Raw genomic sequence first — 21,896 nt, forward strand, 5'->3', positions numbered from 1 at the left:
TAGATCTCGAATTGAAGATTCGATTCCAATCGAGAAAAAATGTAATATTACAGCATCCTATGATGAGAGTAAATCTATGCCGAGGACTCATAACAGTGCTGAGCGCCTCCTATTTAAATATTATCTCATATCTATACCGGAGACGCAAGAGAGTGTGTCTGGATTAAATTGCTCGATCAATAGATTGACTGATTGTCTAATTGTTCGATTCCAGGCTATACCTATCACCAAGGCAGCTTCCTGAAAATGACAGAAACAGGAGACGTGGTCCTGTATTGAATTGCTCGATTAATATATTGACTGAATAACGAATTGTCCGATTTCAGGTTACACCTATCACCAAGGCAGCTTCCTGCACGTGACAGAGACAGGAGATGTGGTCCTGTATTGAATTGCTCGATTAATATATTGACTGAATAACGAATTGCCCGATTTCAGGCTACACCTATCACCAAGGCAGCTTCCTGAACATGACTGAAACAGAAGACGTGGTCCTGGATTGGATTGCTCGATTAATATATTGACTGATTGTCTAATTTTTCGATTTCATGCTACACCTATCACCAGGGCAGTTTTCTGCACGTGACAGAGACAGGAGACATGGTCCTGGATTGAATTGCTCGATTAATAGATTGACTGATTGCCTAATTGTTTTATTTCAGGCTATACCTACCACCAAGGCAGCTTCCTGCACGTGACAGAGACAGGAGACGTGGTCCTGGAGTCGGTTGATGACAAATCGCTGGCCTACGGACAGAGACGGTTGTCAGCTCAGACAAGGAAGCACAACACTGTCCCTCTCACCTCACCCAAGCGGCAGGGGCTGTGGGAGACCACGCGTGACGTCATAGGTACGTAGCTGGCATAGAGAAAAGGTAGCACAAGAAGATATGCAATGGTATAGACTATAGAGAGCGTTTATGTTCCAATCTTCAATTTGTTAACTCAAGCCGATAGTCCTAGTAGTTGTTTTTCGTGACGCTGGCACTTTCTTATACTTACAGTCAGTGATTATGAATAAATAGTGATTCTACAGTCTGTTTACTCATCATGTGCCGTTCTTACACTCTCACCCCAACAACACAGTAATAATGGACAGTAGTCAACAGTAATCGGCTTGAGTTTACTAACAATCGGCTTAAAATTTGGAACATAAACGACCTACATCATGGGATATCTTCTTATGCTATCTCTTCTCTATGGTACTATATAGCGAGGTTCACGTTATGATAGCAGTATTTGATCACAATTGATGATGCTAGTCTTGTTTATCATTCGACAATGCAGATAGTGCTATCCTTTTCTAGCTCAGCAAGGTTGCCAGATCGTTCTTTAACAATGTAGAAGAATAATTAACAGAATATTTGATCTCAATAATTATGAAAAATTCTCATTGAATCGTTGAAAATATTTGATCACAAAATGATGATGCTATCCTTGTTTATGATTCGACAATGCAGATAGTGCTATCCTTTTCTAGCTCAGCAAGGTTGCCAGATCGTTTTTTAACAATGTAGAAGTATGATTAACAGAATATTTAATCTCAGTTATGAAAATTTCTCATTGAATCGTTGAAAAATATAATTTCCTAACGAATAGGCTATAATTGGTTATTTTAAACAAGAATGCAAGAATGAACAGTTAATAATACAACAGATACACCGGTATTCTCTATATAAGGCAGAGAATCTTGACAAACACATATATTCATCTTGTGTATGATAAGTTATTTTCAATCTGATAGAATCTATAAGGATTAAGTTATTAACATTTTGTTAATAACTTTGGTGTAAACGTAGCTTAAGATTTTAGATCATACTGTCATTTCAATCATGAATTTTAAATTGTATTTTTTCTGTTCTGAATGCCAATAATGGGGTCTTCCTCGTGCCCTTATATACTGTAACCCTCCAATAAAAAATAAGAATAAAGTGTCATATTGGTTTTGCTTTACACTCTAATATCTTCAAATAGTAGGCTATATTTTCTATAATTTGTTACTTTTTCAGGCTGTTTAATAGTCCTGTTGTGCTCAGTAATCGTCTACCTGAAAGACGAAAACGTCTTTTATCATTAAAAAAATATATATGAATAAATATACTGTAATATGTATTGGTTTTAATGTAGACTCTAATATAATGTTCTATAATTTGTTACTTTTTCAGACTGTGTGATAGTCCTGTTGTGCTCAGTAATCGTCTACCAGACAGACGAAAACGTCTTTTCTCAAATCACTTTTTGCTATTAGAAAAACGACTAGCAGTCAGATATCTGATTTTTGCGTTTTTTCTAAAGCAAAAAGTGATTTCATAATAAGCAGTTCGTGATGGAAAACAACATTGAAGAAGTCTTTTCTTCTTTTAAAAAACAAAATAAATGAACTGTGATATGTATTGATTTAACTGTAGATTCTAGTAATATATTTAAATAAGAAATTCCTCATAACTTGTTACTTTTGCAGGCTGTGTGATAGTGCTGTTGTGCTCAGTGATTGTGTACCTGACAGACGAAAGTGTGGCCAAATACGTCGACCCCGCCCTGTCCATCCTATCAGCTGTTCTACTGCTCTACTTCAGTTCTCCTTATAGTGAGTGAAACCCCTACCAGAATTAAGTATTAATAATAATAATATTTAGGACCTCTGAATTATAAAGCCAGCATCTAATCCACTCGACTATACGGCCACTCCATACCAGAATCAAGTAAAAGTAGATTAGTGGGCAAGTAAGTGGCTTTTGAAACTGTAAATATTGATAATAAATTGTAAGTTGAATTCTTACACTAATCAACTGCTTACAAGAAATACCATAGTTGAGGAACAAAACAAATACAGAATTTTTTAGATTCTATTTTTGCATTCTATTTGAGTAGGATATTTTGCAATAGTGAAGCACTTCTGTGTGTATTGTTACATATTATTGTTTATTGTTCTGTATCTATTACACATCCGTATTAGTGTCACCGTATGTATGATAACAAAGTAATAATAACAGTCTCTCTTTTTTGTGTTATACACACTGTATTTTGATGTTTCATGATGAGCTTATACATTGCAAAATGTCTGGCAAAATATAGAATATTGAGTCTTGAATATTATCAAAATGGACATAGAAATGATGCTATTGAGGTTTGTTTGTGATCATAGAATTACAGAAAAAAAATTCGGCTTCACTAATATTGTATTGCCCACTGAATACATAGACTACATTTTTCAAATTGTTCTATCAATGTCATACAAACATTAAAACAAGAATTTCAAAAATACGATAATATAGAGTTGAGTTTTGAAAAATTGTATTAGGGTATTTATTCAGGCTTCAAAATGCATTGCATTTTAAAGGGTACAGTTTTTTAAAATAACAATTTTCTCTTAATGTGGAACATTGGGACGCCGTGATAATTATCCTATACTAGCAAGAACCCGTGCTTCGCAAGGATCTATTTTAAAACTTGACAAAATGAAAACTTGACGTAATGAAATTTTGAAGAATTGAGAATAGGCCTATAACCATCCTTGGTTAATTAAGAATCTATAAGCAAAATTTCAAGCTAATTAGTCCAGTAGTTCAGACGTGATGATGCGTCAAACATAATTTTCCTATCCCGTACGTGCATAAGCCAGCTCTTTACTTTATATAATTATTATAGATATAGTTAACGACTGCAAGAGATAGGACTGTGGAACAGAATAGTGGTGAAACTATGATAGCGCCAGAAGTGTCTCAAACACAATAGTAGGTACTACATGAACTTTTTGAAAGTGATTTGAAAAAATGTTAAAACAACAGAACTGAATCCTTATTATTCTACCTTCATTTAGAGAGGCTTTTGTTTGAGCCGAATGGAAATCTATTTATAAAAAAAGAATGTGTGTTTGTTTGTATGTTTGTTTGTTCCCTGTAGACTTGAAAACTTCTTGACATAACGGCATGAAACTTTGGGAATATGTTGTGTGAATATTGGGGGTTGGTTTCTGAACAGAAATTTTAATAGGGGGGCTAATAATAATTATTCATTAATCCATTTTACAGACATATGATTACAATTCGCCGTGCAGTTCGCTCCACAATAGTTTTGCTATCCATCATAAGTGGAAAACATGCGAACATGAATACAGAAATATCGGCAATTTTTTATTTGATTAAATTCATGTTTTGAAGAATAATTCATTGTTACGATTGATAAATTGATAGGAGCTTATAAATATTTTCTAATTCAAATGGAATAACTTCTGAAAAAAATAATGATTGGATAAATACCAATATTGAATTATTGTTGACCAAGAACTTAGTACATAGATAATTCATTCAACTAATTCTGTATTGATAAAATTATAATCATTTTCTCTATTGATAATCAATTTCATCAACTAACTGGAAAAAGTTATTCAATTTCCATGAATTTATTAATAGAATTATATAAATCTAAAGTGTAGGTCATATCTTAATTCACAAAGAGTTCGATTCTTGTTGGCAAGATAGATGTTATTCAATGCAGAAATCATTGTTATTTTACTAAAAGATAGGATAAAATTTCTCTTTCAGGGGGAGTTTTGACAACCCACAAAACTCATTTTTATTTGAAGAAATAATATCAAAAAGGTGCATATATAGGACCTTACTTTTTTGTTCAGTTTGCCAAAATACACCCCTCATTTTAATATTAAAATTTTAGACTGACTGTACAGTGAGTCAATCATTCTATCAAGGCTTGAATAATTTTGAAATTTTAATTAAATAAAAATGGTAGAGAATATTATCATGTAGATATCAACACCTTTATTTTGAGACATATTAACTGCATGCGTTTTCATATTGCTGATACAGCATTGATAAAACTGTAGACGTTTATTTAGCAGTCTCAAAAAACTGTTCTAGCTGAGAAATTAATAATACCTACGTGCCACGTGTAGGCTTATACATTGCATCAGGAAAACGAAGTTCAAAACTATGGTTTTCCTAAACATATGTTTTTGAGATAATTTCTTTGATGCAGCTGTTTCACATTCACCATTATAAATTATACAGAGTTTGTGAAAATAAAAATATTTATTGATTACCAAAACAATACTATTATTATATTAATGATAATAATTAATTATTAAAACAATACTTTTATTATATCAATAATAATAATATTATTAAACATATTCATCAATTATCAGAACAATATTATTTAGGTTGAGTGGAATCAGGTAGAAAGCAATAATAGAACAGATATTCTTTTGTGAATTTCTATCATATTATTTTGTTATTTCCAATGATTACAACATATGTTAGAATATCACATGTCAATACCTCAGCACTCACCTTACCATGTTCATAACCTTACTTAATAGGATCCTTTTTCATCCTTTGAAACCCTTAGAGGCAAAATATCTCAAAATCCGTTCTTAGTGCGCGTCTAGCATGTTTGAAGAATATTTGTGCAAAGTTTCAAGTCTGTAGGACAATTAGTTTGAGCTGTAGTGTGATTTTACATCAAAATTTTCGAAGAATTGCCTCTCCTGGACCCCCCTGTGCTCCTGATCGAAATTTTTCTGCATAGATCTAATTTTTTTTCGTAGCTGAACAAAAAAGTTCCTCATGACTTTGCTGTGCAATGAGCGGTTAAAAAGTACAAAATTTTGGGGGGGCCCCAGCTCCCTCAGGGGGGCAAATTTCTGAAAATCCTTTCTTAGTGGATGTTTTCAGGCTACCATAAACAATCGTGCAAAATTTCAAGTTTTTAGGCTCAGTAGTTTGGGCTGTGGTGTGATTTCAGTCTGTCTGGGCTTAGCCTTTTATAAGTATAGAGATGAATAGAAGCGGATTATAGAGTAAAAACTCTACAATAGTCATGTCGTACATGTATATTTGGGCTGTACTGAATATATAGATAGCCATGTCGCATGTATTGTTGCCCTGTAAACAGGTACAGTCATGGCCAATCTATAGTGTACGGTATAGAGAACTAAACTATAGAATGACCATGGTGCAATGAATTGTCAAGTCACTAGTAAATGAATGTTTATCTATATGATTTGTAATTGTATTAATAAATGGATAAACACATGGATAAAAATCTGGTGTGGCGCACTTACACAACTTTCCTTGCCGTTATGGAAATTGATCACCTGACGCTAGTGTTCACGCGCATCTCAAGTCTACTATTCAAAGATCTGAGCCAGCTGGCGACAGGACAATAACGCTGGATACACACGAGATCTGCTATCTCTTCATAGTAAATGATTTAATAGAGAATCAACAGTTGCCAACAGTTTGCAATTGAATAATCACATTTTCTCAAATTTCAAGCTTTTTTCAATTTTAGGTGAAAATCTTACTGGACATTAATTGAAGAGATTTTCATGCTCAATCTTTTCCACTCGAAATCTTTCGTTTAAATTATATCTGAGACCTGATAATTGGAAATCTAAAATCAAACTTTGCATAGATGGGGCGGAGCTCCTGAAATTTTTACAGATATGGGACTTGTGGCAGTTGATATAGCTTATCAATGACTATTTTAGGTATAAATTTGATCAAAATCGTTGGAGCCATTTTCGAGAAAATCGCGAAAACCCCTGTTTTTGACAACATTTTCGCCATTTTAGCCGCCATATTGAATTGAATTTGATCGAAATTGTTCGGGTTGGATCCTTATAGTATAAGGACCTTCAGTTCCAAATTTCAAGTCATTCCGTTAATTGGGAGATGAGATATCGTTTACAGACGCACATACACTCATACACACTCACACACACACACACACACACACACACACACACACACACATACAGACCAATACCCAAAAACCACTTTTTTGTACTCAGGGGACCTTGAGACGTATAGAAATTTAGAAATTGGGGTACCTTAATTTTTTCGGAAAGCAATACTGTACTTTCCTTACCTATGGTAATAGGGCAAGGAAAGTAAAAATCAGACTATAGAATTATTCATCATAAATCAGCTGACAAGTGATTACACAGATGTGTGGAGAAGCCAGTCTATTGCTGTATTTCCATGAGGTCTATAGTTTCAATCAGGTACTTGTGGATGAGAATACTGCGTGAGGTCTACTGTTCACAGAACTACTAGTTATGTAATTTTGTGTGTACAGTTGCTGTAAAACTTGATCTTATCTTTTGTCGTACTGTATTCAATATTTGACTTTGCCTATTGTTCTTAGAATTTAATGGCAATATAACCATATTTATTTATTCATTTACTGTAAACTCTGCCGAATTTATCAATTTTTTTAATTAATAGCATACAAACATTGAAACAATAACGTCAAAATACGAAAGAGTTGAGCTTCTGAAATATGTATCAGGGTATTTATTCAGTATCAGGGTATTTATTCAGGATTCAAAATGCATTGTATTTCAAAGGGTACAGTTTTTTAAAATTACAATAATTTTCTCTTAATGTAGATCTCTAGGACGCAGTAATAATTATCCTAAGTTCATAGAAACTGATTATAGAGTAAAAATTCTACAATAGACTTGTCGCATGTGTATTTAGGCTGTACTAAATACCGTATATAAATAGCCATGTCGCATGTATTGTTGCCCTGTAAACAGAATACAGTCATGGCCAATCTATAGTGTACGGTATCTAGAGAACTAAACGATAGAATGAACTTTCAAAATTCTTAGTTTCTGTTGTTTTTGAGTTGAAAAGGACTAAATTTCAAAAAAGTGTAATAATAGCCTCATTTCGGGCATTTAAAATAATATTATTTAAATTTGGGAGAGAAATAGTAGAAGGGGTATCCTTAGTTTTTCTCTCCCATTCAGTGCTTTCTTGTAAAAATTAGAATAAAATAAAATAAAAATAAATAAATAAAATGACCATGGTACAGTGAATTGTCAAGTGACTAGTGAATGAATGTTTATATACATGATTTGTAATTGTATCAATAAATGGATAAAGAAACTTGGATACTGTAACTAAACTCCAAAAGAGTATCAAGAAAGACAACAGTTATTAAACATGAAACTGGGGTACTTTTTTGGAAAGCAATACTTCTCTTTTTGTCCTATGGATGAAATGGAATGAAAAAATTCTCTATTAGACGGAGTTTGGACTTCTAAGTCCTCTCTACCACTGAACATCGATGGATAATGGTAGTAGGCAGGGCAAGGAAAAAGCCAGTTCACACTACGATAATATTTTACAATCCTGCAGTGATAATTGCCTAAAAAGCAGTCGTTAGGTCATGTCAGAGGCCCTGAAATTGATCAGTTGCGACCTGAAAACTCTGACACCAGACCTGAGCCAGACAGGTCACTCGATATTATTATTATTATTATTATTATTATTATTATCAGAGATAATTGTTCCATAAATATGCTTCAATTAGAGTGAAGAGCATCCTGAATTTTCATTTGAAGACTGACGGATAGACCTACGATACACATTCACACAATAAATATTATATCAAAAGTTATATTAGAGAGGACTTGAAAGTTTCTATACAGAATGATACACCATGCACATAATAACTAACATAGTATCCCTACATTGTACAATGGATATAGAATAAAAAAATCATAGAATGAGAACTGACGAGTGACATGTCATGAATCTCTTTACAATTATTTTAATTTTCAGTGAAAGAATCGTGCCTTATCCTACTGCAAACTATACCAGACCACATCAACATAGACAGCTTAGAATCAGAGCTGCTGTTGAAATTCAAGGACATTGTCAACGTTCACGATTTCCACGTTTGGCAACTGACATTGGACAAGACCTTCTCTACTGTGCACATCATATTCCAAAATCCACATGTGAGTACAATTAATACATGAATGTAATTGGTATATGTTCAAAAAGATGCTCTCCCCACAGATATAACCAACCTGCCGAATAAAAAGGAATTCAAGATTTCCCTTAGAAATTGGCTAATAACAAATCAAAAGAATTGTCATAGTGATAACAAAGAATTTTATAGGTTGACAGACCCTTGAAGAACTCTGTCAACCTATAAAATTATTTGTTATTAGCCAATTTCTGAGGCAATTCTTCGAGGGTGCTGCCGTATTCAAATTATGTGGTATATAATATCTTTGAGTTGACTTTCAATTTTTGACTGATTAGTTGATTGATTTTCTGTTTTTTTATTGTTAGTTTTCATGTTATGACGCATTGTCAAACATTATTTTGCAAAAATGGACATGCATTGAAGAATGATTAGAATTCAAATTAAATTAAATGTAGGTCTTCATGCTTATCTTTGACTGATGAATTATTCTCATTGATTTTTTTCTTTTTTGACTTTCACATCACCATCATCCGTCTTATTACCCACGCACAAGCCTGGAGTTCCTGTGGGCATCACTCTCAGCAGAAAATTTCTTTCATTCTTCTATTTATTCATCTATTCATTTGTTATTTTCTCATTTAGAGAAAATTGTAATCACATTTCTGTAGTTCATTTACTGACAAAAATATGGTTGCCCAAATAGAATTTTGTGAAAAAATGTTTGGATGTATTCAAATAGACCTATGTTACAGAAATATATTCTAACAAAAATAGCTTCTGTATTGGTTTTAAGGTAGAATATGAAGCAGTTGAATTTGTAGGCTATTCATAGCTACCTAATTGATTATGTCTAATATTATGTAAAATTTGATTCTTAGTCCAATTTAACCAGTTTCAAGTTCAGATCTTTAATGTTTATTGAGATATTTCAAAGAATGTGCACAATTCAGTACATTTCATGGAATATCCTTGACATTATTGTAATCTCTCAATAACCATTGACTAATTTATTTGTTCGTGGCACCTATATATTCTAAGATGGTCTATTCCTCTGTAAAATCTGATTTGGAGTCCAATTAAACCATTTTCAAGTTCAGATGTTTAATAGGTACTTATTGGAATATTTCAAAAACTGTGCACAATAATATCCCAGAAATTATTGAATTATGTCAATAACCATTGGCTGAGTAGTTTTTCGATGGCACCAATATGTTCTAGAATGGTCTGTTCTTATGTAGGCTAAAATTCTATTTGGAGTTAAATGTAGGTTTCAAGTTTATATCTTCGATGTTTATTGAGATATTTCAAAAAATTTAGACTATATATAGTGAGGTCTAAGCTATAATGGTAGTGGAGAAAAATAGCAGAACAATGTAGCCGAACCTCTGTCTTGTCAATGTCTTCTATAGACGGTAGCTGATACAGGTTTATTAATGTAATATTAACTGTTCATCCTCGTTTGAAATAATTATATTTTATTAATCAAGAAATTTTATTTTCCAATAATTTCATAATGAATTTTAATTATCAAGATGGGATATTTTGTCAATTATTAATTCTAAATTGTTAAAAGACGATCTGGCAACAGTGCAAAGTGAGAAAGAGATAGCGCTATCTGCTTTGTTGAATGATAGACAAGGGTAGCAATACCATTGTTAATCAAACACTGCTATTATAACGAGGACCTCACTATAGAATGGTATGTTCTTATGAAGGCTAAAACTCGATTTGGAGTTAAATGTAGCCGAATTCAAGTTCATATCTTCATTGGTTAGTGAAATATTTCAAAAAATTTAGACTAGTCACAGACATGTGGAATTTCTCCTTGTAAGGAAAAGAAAGAGAATTTTACAATATTATTACTGACAATATTTCTTCCATTCCACCTTAATATTTCAAAAAAATATGCACAATTTAGTACATCTCACGGAGTATCCCAGAAATTATTGTAATGTCTCAGTAACCATTGGCTAATCTATTTTCTTATTTTACAATTTTGTATTTTGTTGCTGCTTTATCTTGAGCAGTATAGCACGGTTGTGTAATTTAATAATCGATTTTTACTATATTATCTTCCACTCATATATTATGTATTATCTAGTATAAAGTATTATCAAGGAGAGAAGAAAAATGAACTATTAGTTGACAAATATTCTTAAAATGTACAATAATTTTTAAGATAAACAAAAAATCTAATAATAATAATAATAACTTTTATTCACTTCATTGTACAATTTTATCCATCTAATACAGTATATGGAGTAAAAAGCTGGATTCGCACATCTCAGTGACAACTTACAGTGAAAGTGACCGCCACCGTGATAATATGATTTCCATGTGTTCTAATTAGACTGTTCCCACTCAGCACGGCCTAACGAGTATGAAAAGTCCCCATTATAACTAATGTTAATAATATTTTCACTGTACCGGTCACTGTTACTGACACTGATTCGTGAGAATCTAGCTTTTTACTCCGTATACTGTATTAGATTTTTGTTTATTTTGAAAATTATTGTCTATTTGTTTATTCATTTTGATAATATTTGTCAACTATAGTTTTTTCTTCTACTCTCCTTAATAATATTTCATACTTTTGTCTTTCCAACTCTATTAGGGTGGAATAAAAACGATATTGTCAGTTCCACATAATTTATTTGAGCCAAACTTAAGTTTCAATATACTAACCCAAGCAGCAAGGCAATAAGCTAAAAAAGTTATAGAACTGTTTGATATCAGTTTTAAACAGGTTTGAAACTTATTATATTCCCAACACTTCCGTAATAAAACTAGTTTTAAAATGGTTTTAAAAGTAATTTTACACTGTTTTACAATCACTTGTAGACTTGTTTTAAAACTTGTTTAAAAAAGAGCCACAATCAGTTTTAAAAACAGTTTTAAACAGTTGTACAATTAGTTGTAGATTGGTGTCAAAACTTATTTTAGAAAGAGTCACCATCAGTTTTAAAAACAGTTTAAACAGTTGTACAATTAGTTGTAGATTGGTGTCAAAACTTATTTTAGAAAGAGTCACCATCAGTTTTAAACAGTTGTACAATTAGTTGTAGATTGGTGTCAAAACTTATTTTAGAAAGAGTCACCATCAGTTTTAAAAACAGTTGTACAATTAGTTGTAGATTGGTGTCAAAACTTATCTTAGAAAGAGTCACTATGAGTTTTTAAAAGTTTTACACTGTTCTACTATCAGTTGTGGACTGATGTTAAAACTTATTTTACATAAGTCATCACCAGTTTGTGCATAAGTTTTACAATCAGTTTTAGACTGATGTTAAAACTTATTCCAAAAGGAGTTGACAGGAAATTTACTTAGGGCTGCATGGTTGATGAGTTCTGGTTTATAAGGCATCATCTTCAGTGGTATTTTCGGTTATCAGTGGACCACTGAAGATGATGCCTTAGGTGCATGAAACTATAATGTAGTTTAGGTAAAATAAATTATGTGAAAAGTGACAATATCGTTTTTATGGAGAAATTCTATAATATATCTGTTCAAAGTGTAAACTTTCCAACTATATTAAAAATTCTTATCTATTTTACATCCATACCTCCTGCTTTCAAACATGCAGAAAATAATGTTTAATCAATTTTGTTTATTTCAGGACTACATAAGAATCACAGACGACATCACTAATTTCTTCCATGAGCACGGCATCACACATGTAACAGTTCAGCCTGAATTTTACAAGGTAAATTTACATTCAAATTTACTATGGAAAATTGTCTGAAAAAGGATAGAGCTGTCTGCTTTGTCTAATGAGAGACAAGGATAGCAACACCAATGTTAATCTGGTGCTGACTCAAAAACATGTCTTTCTTCAAAACATCTTTCTCACTATAGAAGGAAATTCGATTTGAATGTGAATGTAAATGGATTTTTCTAAAATGGAATAAATCGAATTTTCATCTATAACGTGAGTCTCGTTTTAAAGTCAATCAATCAATCATTTATTTTTTAAATTTTTTAAATTGATGTTTTCTGTGTTATTAATGACGTTGTTGTAACATTTTAATGTTGTGTGACAATAAATAATTTGATTTGATTTCTCTCCAACACATAAATGAAAATGTACATGGAAAAGTCAAAAATTAAGAACTAACTTAAAGCTGAAGAGAAATAGTGACAGTTTAAAATTCATTTTTTACAGTAAACTCGTTAATACTGTAGCATGCTATCTGTCAGATATGCTCTTAACAATTCCTTGAATTTTGATCTATCAGGTTCATGTCTTATGCAACCTGGGAGACAACCAATAAATTTTATTCCCATGTACATTGAACTTTGTTTATATTTTCCTTATTGTGTTTCTTTATTGTGAATAAAGATTAACATTGGTTTGCTATCTGTCATTAGACAAAGCAGACAGCTCTATCCTCTCACAACTCCGCATCGTTGTCAAATCGTTTGTTGACCGAGCGAAGTGAGGTCTAAGATTCAAGTCGACGGTTTGGCATTTCTCTTAATGTTTAAATGTTTGAATGTTTAAATGTTTATATGTTGCGCATTTACGGCAAAACGCGGTAATAGATTCTCATGAAATTTGACAGGTATGTTACTTTTTTAATTGTGCGTCGACGTATATATAAGGTTTTTGGAAATTCTGCATTTCAATGATAATATAAAAGGAAAAAGGAGGCTCCTTCATACGCCAATATTAGAGTGAAATTGATAAGACTATAGAATTATTAATCATAAATCAGCTGACAAGTGATTACACAGATGTGTGGAGAAGCCAGTCTATTGCTGTATTTCCATAAGGTCTATAGTTTCAATCAGGTACTTGTGGATGAGAATACTGCGTGAGGTCTACTGTACACAGAACTACTAGTATGCTATGAAGCTATGAAAGTATCGATATCCATGTGAATATCCAAGACCCTCGCCGATTCATGACGTCGTCAACCAATCCCCTCGAGAGTGGTTTTAAAAGGTGTTCGGCTGACGGGGAGCTTGGATGTCGGGGAGCTTGGTTGGCGCGTTCCCCTGCTGGAACTCGGAACGCCTGACCGCTCCTTGTGTGCACACACCCTTTTAAGATCCAATTCCTAAGCGACGGATCTATAAGTCATGTATCAAACGGTCATTTCAAACCGATTTCCTAATCGTTTTGCGTGTGGGCATAACTTGCCCCCAAACAGTCCTGATTTGAATCCGTGTGACTAATTTCCTTGGGGATTTCTGAAGGAGAAGATCTTCGCTAAACATCCTAAAGGTGCATTTTCGATTGTGCGTAAATTTCCGCAGTCGACGACGACAAGCATTGTTGACATTCATATTGTCCAAATTTCAAGTGTGCTAAAACAGCTGATCAAATAACTTTCCATTATTTGTGTTCATTATTCAAGAATCAAACATTTCTATTATTATCAACATATTGCCAATTGAAAGTATAATAAGGTATAAACTCAAGCTCCCCCATTAAAACATAATTGAACATAATCTATTAGGTTATTTAGACTAATTGAAATCTTTTCAATCTGAGATCCTCACCCTGTAGTGGTCGACGACGGCATTTACGCATAAAGGAAAACCCAGCTCAACACACTGATGGATCTGCGAGTGCTCATAGAACTTACTCGAGTCTGCGAGTAATCATTGAGGCATGTAACGAGATAACCGAGGATATATGTGACGCCGAGTCGCCAATAACATAGGCGGTCGCGTTGAAGCGGTTATCAGACAAAAAGGTGGCCACATTGAGCATATGTAATGGCCACAAATTAATATCCAGGTATACAGTAGACAAGTTATATCATAGAGAAACAATAGCGTAAGTAGATATCCCATGGTATAGGGAATTTAGGTTGCAACTTTTACTGTTATCTCAAGCCGATTATTGTCAATTTTTACTGTTTTGTTGGGGTGAGAGTGTATGAACGGCACAATTTGAGAGACTACCAGCGTCACACAGCTACATGGGAAAGTAGATATCCCATGGTATAGGGAATTTAGGTTGCAACTTTTACTGTTATCTCAAGCCGATTACTGTCGATTATTGTCAATTTTTACTGTTTGGTTGAGGTGAGAGTGTATGAACAGCACATTTTGAGAGACTACCAGCGTCACACAGCTGCATGGGAAAGTAGATATCCCATGGTATAGGGAATTTATGTCGCAACTTTTACTGTTATCTCAAGCCGATTACTGTCGATTATTGTCAATTTTTACTGTTTTGTTGTGGTGAGAGTGTATGAACAACACAATTTGAGAGACTACCAGCGTCACACAGCTGCATAGGAAAGAACTACGTGAACTATCGACTTGGGATAACAGTAAAAGTTGCGACATAAACGCCCTATACCATGGGATATCTACTTACGCTATCGTTTCTCTGTGGTTATATCTTATTTTTCTGTATTGCTTCCACAATAAACTTTGTATGACAAAACTAAATGTTGGATCATATCGTGCGCCATCCTGTATTTAAGCTCGGGACATATATAACCGCCCCGAGCCCGTGCCGAGGTACGGCCGAGCTACGTCCGTGACACGGTGATGATGGTAGGAGAACACACATATCCGTGCAACAGCCGAGCGGCAGAGTGTCTCAGTTCTGTAGTGCTACTTTTGTCTGATTTCTGAATGTGTTAAACTATTATTTATTATTATTTAAGATATTCATTTATTTATTAAATACAAAGGCGACTTTCTAGAAGTATTTCAAGCCTAGGTGATGATGATGATGGGATGAATGATAATACAATTATTGTTAATAATATAACACTATTAAAGCTTGTTACATCTGATTTAAATTTATATTTTTCAATTTTTAACTAATTACCTGTAGACGATGAGAATCATATTGCTGGTATATATTTCGGTGCATAACAATACCACAATCAGTTATGTATCGGAAATAATATATATCAGCAATAAAATTCGGTGCATAACAATACCAAAATCAGTCAAGTATCGGAAATAATATATATCAGCAATAAAATTGTTATCTTCTGCCTTATGTATCTAAACGTAATTCAAATTCAAATCAAATTTTATTGCCTTACAAAAAATATTCACAAATGAACACAGATTACAAAAAGTAATATTTTAGAATAAGAAGTATAATTTTTTCAACATAATATAATATACTAATTCGGCGAAACCAGCAAAACCACAGTTTGAGTGCCGGTGACGAGTACCAAAACAGAAAACGATACTATTACTTCCAATAGAAAAACTTTGATTCAACAAGGTAAACTAAACTATAATATTATAACAACTATACAATTCATTCCCAGGTAGCACACCTACGTGTTTCCAACGTTGAAATTTGGTTGTTGAGGTCGAATAACCGTTAGCGGTTGAATTTTTCAACGTTTTAAATACAACATTGTTTTCAACGGTTGATCTCTCGTTAAAAACACGTTGAAAACGAGCTTCCAATTCCACCACTCACAGCGCTACAGTATGTAGTCCTTACAAAACGGATCTAGCAACTTTCGTCAACGACCGATCGACGCCATTTCATGTTAGAAATTATTTTCATCACGTTGATGAAAGCTGTGAACTCTTTTAGAAGTGTCTACCCATTCCACTTTGACTTGGTAAGTTTCTTTAATTTATTATTTTTATTTAAAAAATGAGATTGTTTGGTGATTTATTGTCTAAACTTGAAAACAAATATTGTGTGTTATTTAGCCTACACTTGTTTACATTCGAGGTTAGGGTTAGGTATATTTGTTAACTGGGCTCTAATTTAATATATTAAAAATTAATATAATACAATAAGCTTGGTTTTAAGTATTGTACATGTAGCCTACTACTTAACTTCCACATAAATTACAATTACTTTGATTTCTACACAAATATTTTCATTATGCTATCTATGTATTGTTTTTGTCACAGGACTGCTTGTGTTGAGAAATTGAATGAAACTTAATAATATAATGAAAAATATAAATTTTTAAAACATAACCCAATTTAACCTGCAAACAATGGAAGTCTGTTGCTATGGCACTAATAAATTGTCTATGTAGGCTAACATCAAAGTGATTGCTTTTAACAAGTTCAGTACCAATAATTAACTCGGTGATCCAAAAAATTAAAAACGGGTGCCCGGAGTTCACCTCATAAATATTAACATTTTCCAAATATCGTCATTCCATGGTGACGAAATTTAGCTTAAACTTGTTCATTTTAAAATTTAATTTCCAATTAATTTATGAATGTCTACAACTCATATGTCAAGGATATTTTTGATTAATTTCATTGTGATTTTAACTTTTGGTCTAGGTTTACAAAATTTAGTAGGCCAATAAAAAATGGTTAAAATATCGGCATACAACTGTTTTTTTTCATAAAACTAAGTATGTACCTACAGTAACTATTACATTTTACTCATAAATCTAAAAAGTAACTTTTTTACCGTTTTTATATAGAGCCTTATTTAGTTCTATAGGCCTAATGAAAGAGGAGTATTTCAAGTTAAAATTCGTCTATGCTACAAAATTTGGAAACCCAATATTCATACTTTATTCTTAGTCAATTTGAATGTTTAAACGAATATCTAAAAAACAGTCATCACCTCGCCTTGTGATTCAAAATATCAATGTGTATAACAAAATATTAGATGTGCACTTGAAAAAAATTTTTGTACTTGTCCCTTTATCCCTTTTGTCTCTTTTAACCATGCAACACCTGTATCAAATAATAACTCCTATGTGGTGGCAAAATTTCATCTGCCTTCATATTTATAGAATTTCTCATTAAAATTTATATTACCTTATGTTTCAGATTCTATCAAACAATCTTGTGGGTTGACTGTGGGCATTAGGACCCAAATTGAAGACGCTATTAAGGATTGGCTAAAATATGGGACAGTATATGAGTATTTTCAGTGGAGAAAAAAAAACAATCTAATTTTGTCGGTAATTAAAAATATCAAGGTATAAAATAAAATATTTAAACACATTAATATTTATGTTTATATTTATATTTATTTTACACAATATTTAATAAAATATTAAAGTATTATGAAATGGAAGTGGAAAGTTATTTTGAAAGTTCCTTTCTATTGAAACACTGTAATAAAATATTTGTTTGGCTATTACATAAATCACAAACAATCATCATACCTGAAAACTAAAATGTAGGGGGGTTTATACGATGCCAATTGACAAGACAATAATATTGTCTTCTGAAATGTACAGCTGGTGTAAATTATCAATTGAATCTTTTAATTCTAAAACCATCATCTAGGCATGGCTAAATAAAAACTAATTGACAACATCAGCTGACGGTTTAAGAAGACAATTATTATTGTTTTGCCAATTGGCATAGTTTAAACCTGGCATAAATGTCAAGTAAAAATTTAGATGATCTATATTATTTGCTAGAAAGAATTGAGCTATTTTTACTCACCACAGATGAAATTATCATACTAAAAATTCAAGATTTTTAAACAACTGCTGAATTCTTGAAATAATAGTTTTAAGTTAGGTATGTTTCTTACAGACATAAAATGTTTTTGAGCTTGGCAGAGTATATTAAATTACCATGGTAATTTGGTTGTAACCATCTCAGTTTTTTAAACAAACTGTTATCATACTAATTTTTGTGGATCAAAATTGAAGTAATATGGAAATAGAAAGAAAAATAAAAATCTCAGTACCCTTTTTGAATCATTTAAATAATGATTAATAATAGTGATTAAATAATTCAAAAAGGGTACTGAGATTTTTATTTTTCTTTCTAGTTCTATAAAAAGTAGCCCTATACAGAAAAGAAATGAAGTAATATGGTTTTTATTGTGTGTTTTTAATGTCACCTTACCAATGTACCGCATTGCACGGTAATATTTCTGTTACATGAAATCATATGTAAATAAATGGAAATATGATTTCGTATTTTCATCTCTTTTCAAATGATTTTAGAAATATTACCATGTAATTGATAAGGTACCGGTTCAAAAGTATGGCTAATTCAACGTCTATTTATAGTTGAAAATAATGGTTGCCATGACGTGCTTTCAACCTCTATTTATAGTTGAAAATAATGGTTGTCACGACGTGCTTTCAACGTCTATTTATAGTTGAAAATAATGGTTGTTACAATGTTTTTTCAACTATTATTCAACGTTGAAAATAACGTGGAAACGGCGGACATTTTTTCGTGTTTTCAACGTTGAATTTAAACGTCTTTTCAACGTTAAGGTATTACGTGTTTCTAACGTTATTTCAACGTTTCTGTGCTACCTGGGTTCAAGATGAAAGTGGGGAAAACACAAATATATACTGTATGTAAGTTTGATGACAATACTAGAGAAAAAAAATCAAATTGTGTTGTGAATTAGGTGAAAAACATTTGTTGATTTAATCGAATCAATTATTTTTTTGTACTTGATTTAGTGATGCTATCTAAAATTAAATTTTCGGGTAACAGGTTAATCAATTCATTTACTACATAGGGGAACTGTTTGTTAGTTTTAAATTAAAAATTTAAGACACAGTCACGGGTTCCTTCTTCTATACTTTTTGTTGTTTATTTTATCATTTATTATATTATGTCTATCATACCTTTGGCTTGACTTATTATTTAGTTATACTTCTACTTTTGTTTCAACTTATTTTACGTTCAACCATATTTCTCATCACTTTGATCATAAAAAACTGGAACATTCCGTATCTCATCAATAAGTTTTCACTCTCTATGTCAAACGAGCCCGCACCGTCTCCGTTAAAAGGTAAACTGAACTAGTCGGTGACGGCGCGGGAAACAAGCACGGTGACGGTGCTGACGCGGTGCGGTAGTATGTGTCCCCACACGTTTGAAAGCATTTGTTTTCTCTCTCGCCGTAGTACGTCAGTCACACGGCCGTGCCGCGGCGTGGGCCCGGTGCGGATATGTGTGTTCCGGCCATTACTCTGTTGTTGATTCCAGGACCTGTTGACTATTGCTAAAGACTATTTGTTTGATAATACATATTCAAGTCTTTTCGTCAGAAATTGTATAATTTGGATGCGGCTGCGGCAATAAAATCCCCTCTTCGTGAGGCCTATACCATCAGTTGACAACCTACGACATCGCTCCATATCTTAAATCCAACTCACCACATTATAAAGTTGGATTGTTTAGCCAGATGAGGATTTCCATGCATATACTGAAACCATCGTTCTCCACTTGAAAGGTGTCAAGTTTACAATCAACCCTCAAGTGTCTTGTCTACTGTGTGGTAACTTCGAAGCAGACGTGCAAACACATCTGTTTTGTTTGGGATTGTGGAGCACATTTTTCTACATTGTGATTTATATAGCGGTTTCAGACAAAAATATCTGCTGAAATACTCATGAATTGCCTAAACCACATCTATTTAAATAAAAATCGAGCCTCAAATTTTGACATTCAGTAACTTTTCTATGTGTGCTCCGAATTTGATGATTTTTTTAGTTGTGTTCGTTAGGTTAAGGACCAGGTTTATGGCCTATCAAATTTATAATCCGACTTCAGGATTCTTTCCTATGGTCCTTCAAAGTTTACATGTAACCTCATGGGAGGTTATATTTGAATAATTGCAATATCTCAGTAATTTCCATCTGTGAATTCACATTTGTTTGATAATTTTGATGAAATATTTACAATGTTTTTGATTTCAGGACCTGAATAGTGTGGACCTAGTGTCAGGCAAGGGAACAGCCCAATGCTTGGTGCAGTGTCTCCGTGATGAATGTTTGGACTCCCACTGTTGCAGCAGCAAGGATGATCTCAGAACTATTTCAATCCAGAATTTGACTTCGAAAAAGGTCAGAAACATTACAATTTCTAGTATAATTTTTTACCAGTATAATCAGCTGTGCAATTTTTTTTACATTTTTTTAATCAGCTGTGCTAATAGTGAAGTGTTGTGTTTCTTTTCTATCTGGCTCAAAATTTTGCAAAATTACTCAAAAATTTCCAATCTGTAGAGATTTGAGTGAAATATTTTTGTTTTTAATCAGTTCTTAAATTTAAAAATTCAAAATTTTCAGTTTAGTCTTTAGTTTTAAAGTGGAAATTGGACTTTTTGAAGTGAAAGTGAAATCTTACTTAACCTTATTCTTTTTACAAATACAAGTTTCAAAAAAGAATAAGGTTAAGATTTCACTTTCACTTCAAAAAGTCCAATTTCCACTTTAAAACTAAAGACTAAACTAAAAATTTTGAATTTTGATATTAAAAAACTGATTAAAAACAAAAATATTTCACTCAAATCTTTACAGATTGGAAATTTTTGAGTAATTTTGCAAAATTTTGAGCCAGAAAAGAAACACAACACTTCATTATTAGAACAGCTGATTAAAAAAATGTAAAAAAATTGCACAGCTGATTATAATAGTAAAAATTCATATTATATTATTATAATTATGATCTGTAATGACAATGGAATAAATAAATGAATAAATAGATAATCACTGTTAGGGCCGTTTGCACAGTCAAAGCTTAAACTGAATTTGAACAACTGGTGACTTGACTGAAAATGAATTACCTACATGATAACAAGCCAGATTTGATATGGATTTATTTATTTCTTTCTACTGATTCACAAAATTCTAGTTCTAATAATAATGCCGCGGTACGAACGACATCCAAACTTGGGTCGTAGAACTCGAAATGCTGTAAATTAAGAATATGCGGGGAAATCAGCAGCAAGGAGATATACCATTCAATTTCCCATTCAACTATGTCTAAGAATACAAACTGCTGCACAACTAACTAAGCACATATGAAGTCCATATTGAGATATAAATGTAAATACTGATTGTTGGATAAATTTTCATAAAAATATAGTGCATCAGATTAAGCTAAGGCCAAGCACACCTGGGGAGGCGCGGCTTGGTGATACAAAGTGTTGATCTTTTGGAGATTGCATTATCACACCGTTTCACCCCATGCCCGATTCAGTGTGTGTGAGATCTTCCATCCAAACCAATAAGCAAGAAGCACCTGAATGCAAAATGCCGCATCGCGCCTCCTCAGGTGTGTATCAAGCTAAAGTTTGTCATGAGATGCATTAACTATTTGGCGGTACGAAGTTCGCCGGGCTAGCTAGTTTTAATATAAGTGATGGTCCGCAAATGAACGACGTCTTCAGTTTCATGTGTGAAATGCTGAGACTAAGATGGTTTGTGCCACGGTATATAGAAGAAGACGGTAG

The 21,896-nt window shown here is 32.8% G+C and overlaps 1 protein-coding gene across 1 annotated transcript in view; it reads left to right on the top strand.

Moving 5' to 3' along the window:
* LOC111057651 (zinc homeostasis factor 1) overlaps positions 1-21,896 on the top strand; it is a 142,167-nt gene that overhangs the window by 114,124 nt on the left and 6,147 nt on the right. The window contains exons 8-12 of the mRNA XM_039439364.1: positions 663-851; positions 2,462-2,587; positions 8,598-8,776; positions 12,369-12,455; positions 20,359-20,505. Of these exons, the coding sequence (XP_039295298.1) occupies positions 663-851; positions 2,462-2,587; positions 8,598-8,776; positions 12,369-12,455; positions 20,359-20,505 (728 nt within the window). The remainder of the gene's footprint in view (positions 1-662; positions 852-2,461; positions 2,588-8,597; positions 8,777-12,368; positions 12,456-20,358; positions 20,506-21,896) is intronic.

The sequence above is a fragment of the Nilaparvata lugens genome, chromosome 12 (genome assembly GCF_014356525.2).
Source record: "Nilaparvata lugens isolate BPH chromosome 12, ASM1435652v1, whole genome shotgun sequence".
Classification (NCBI taxonomy): Eukaryota; Metazoa; Arthropoda; class Insecta; order Hemiptera; family Delphacidae; genus Nilaparvata; species Nilaparvata lugens.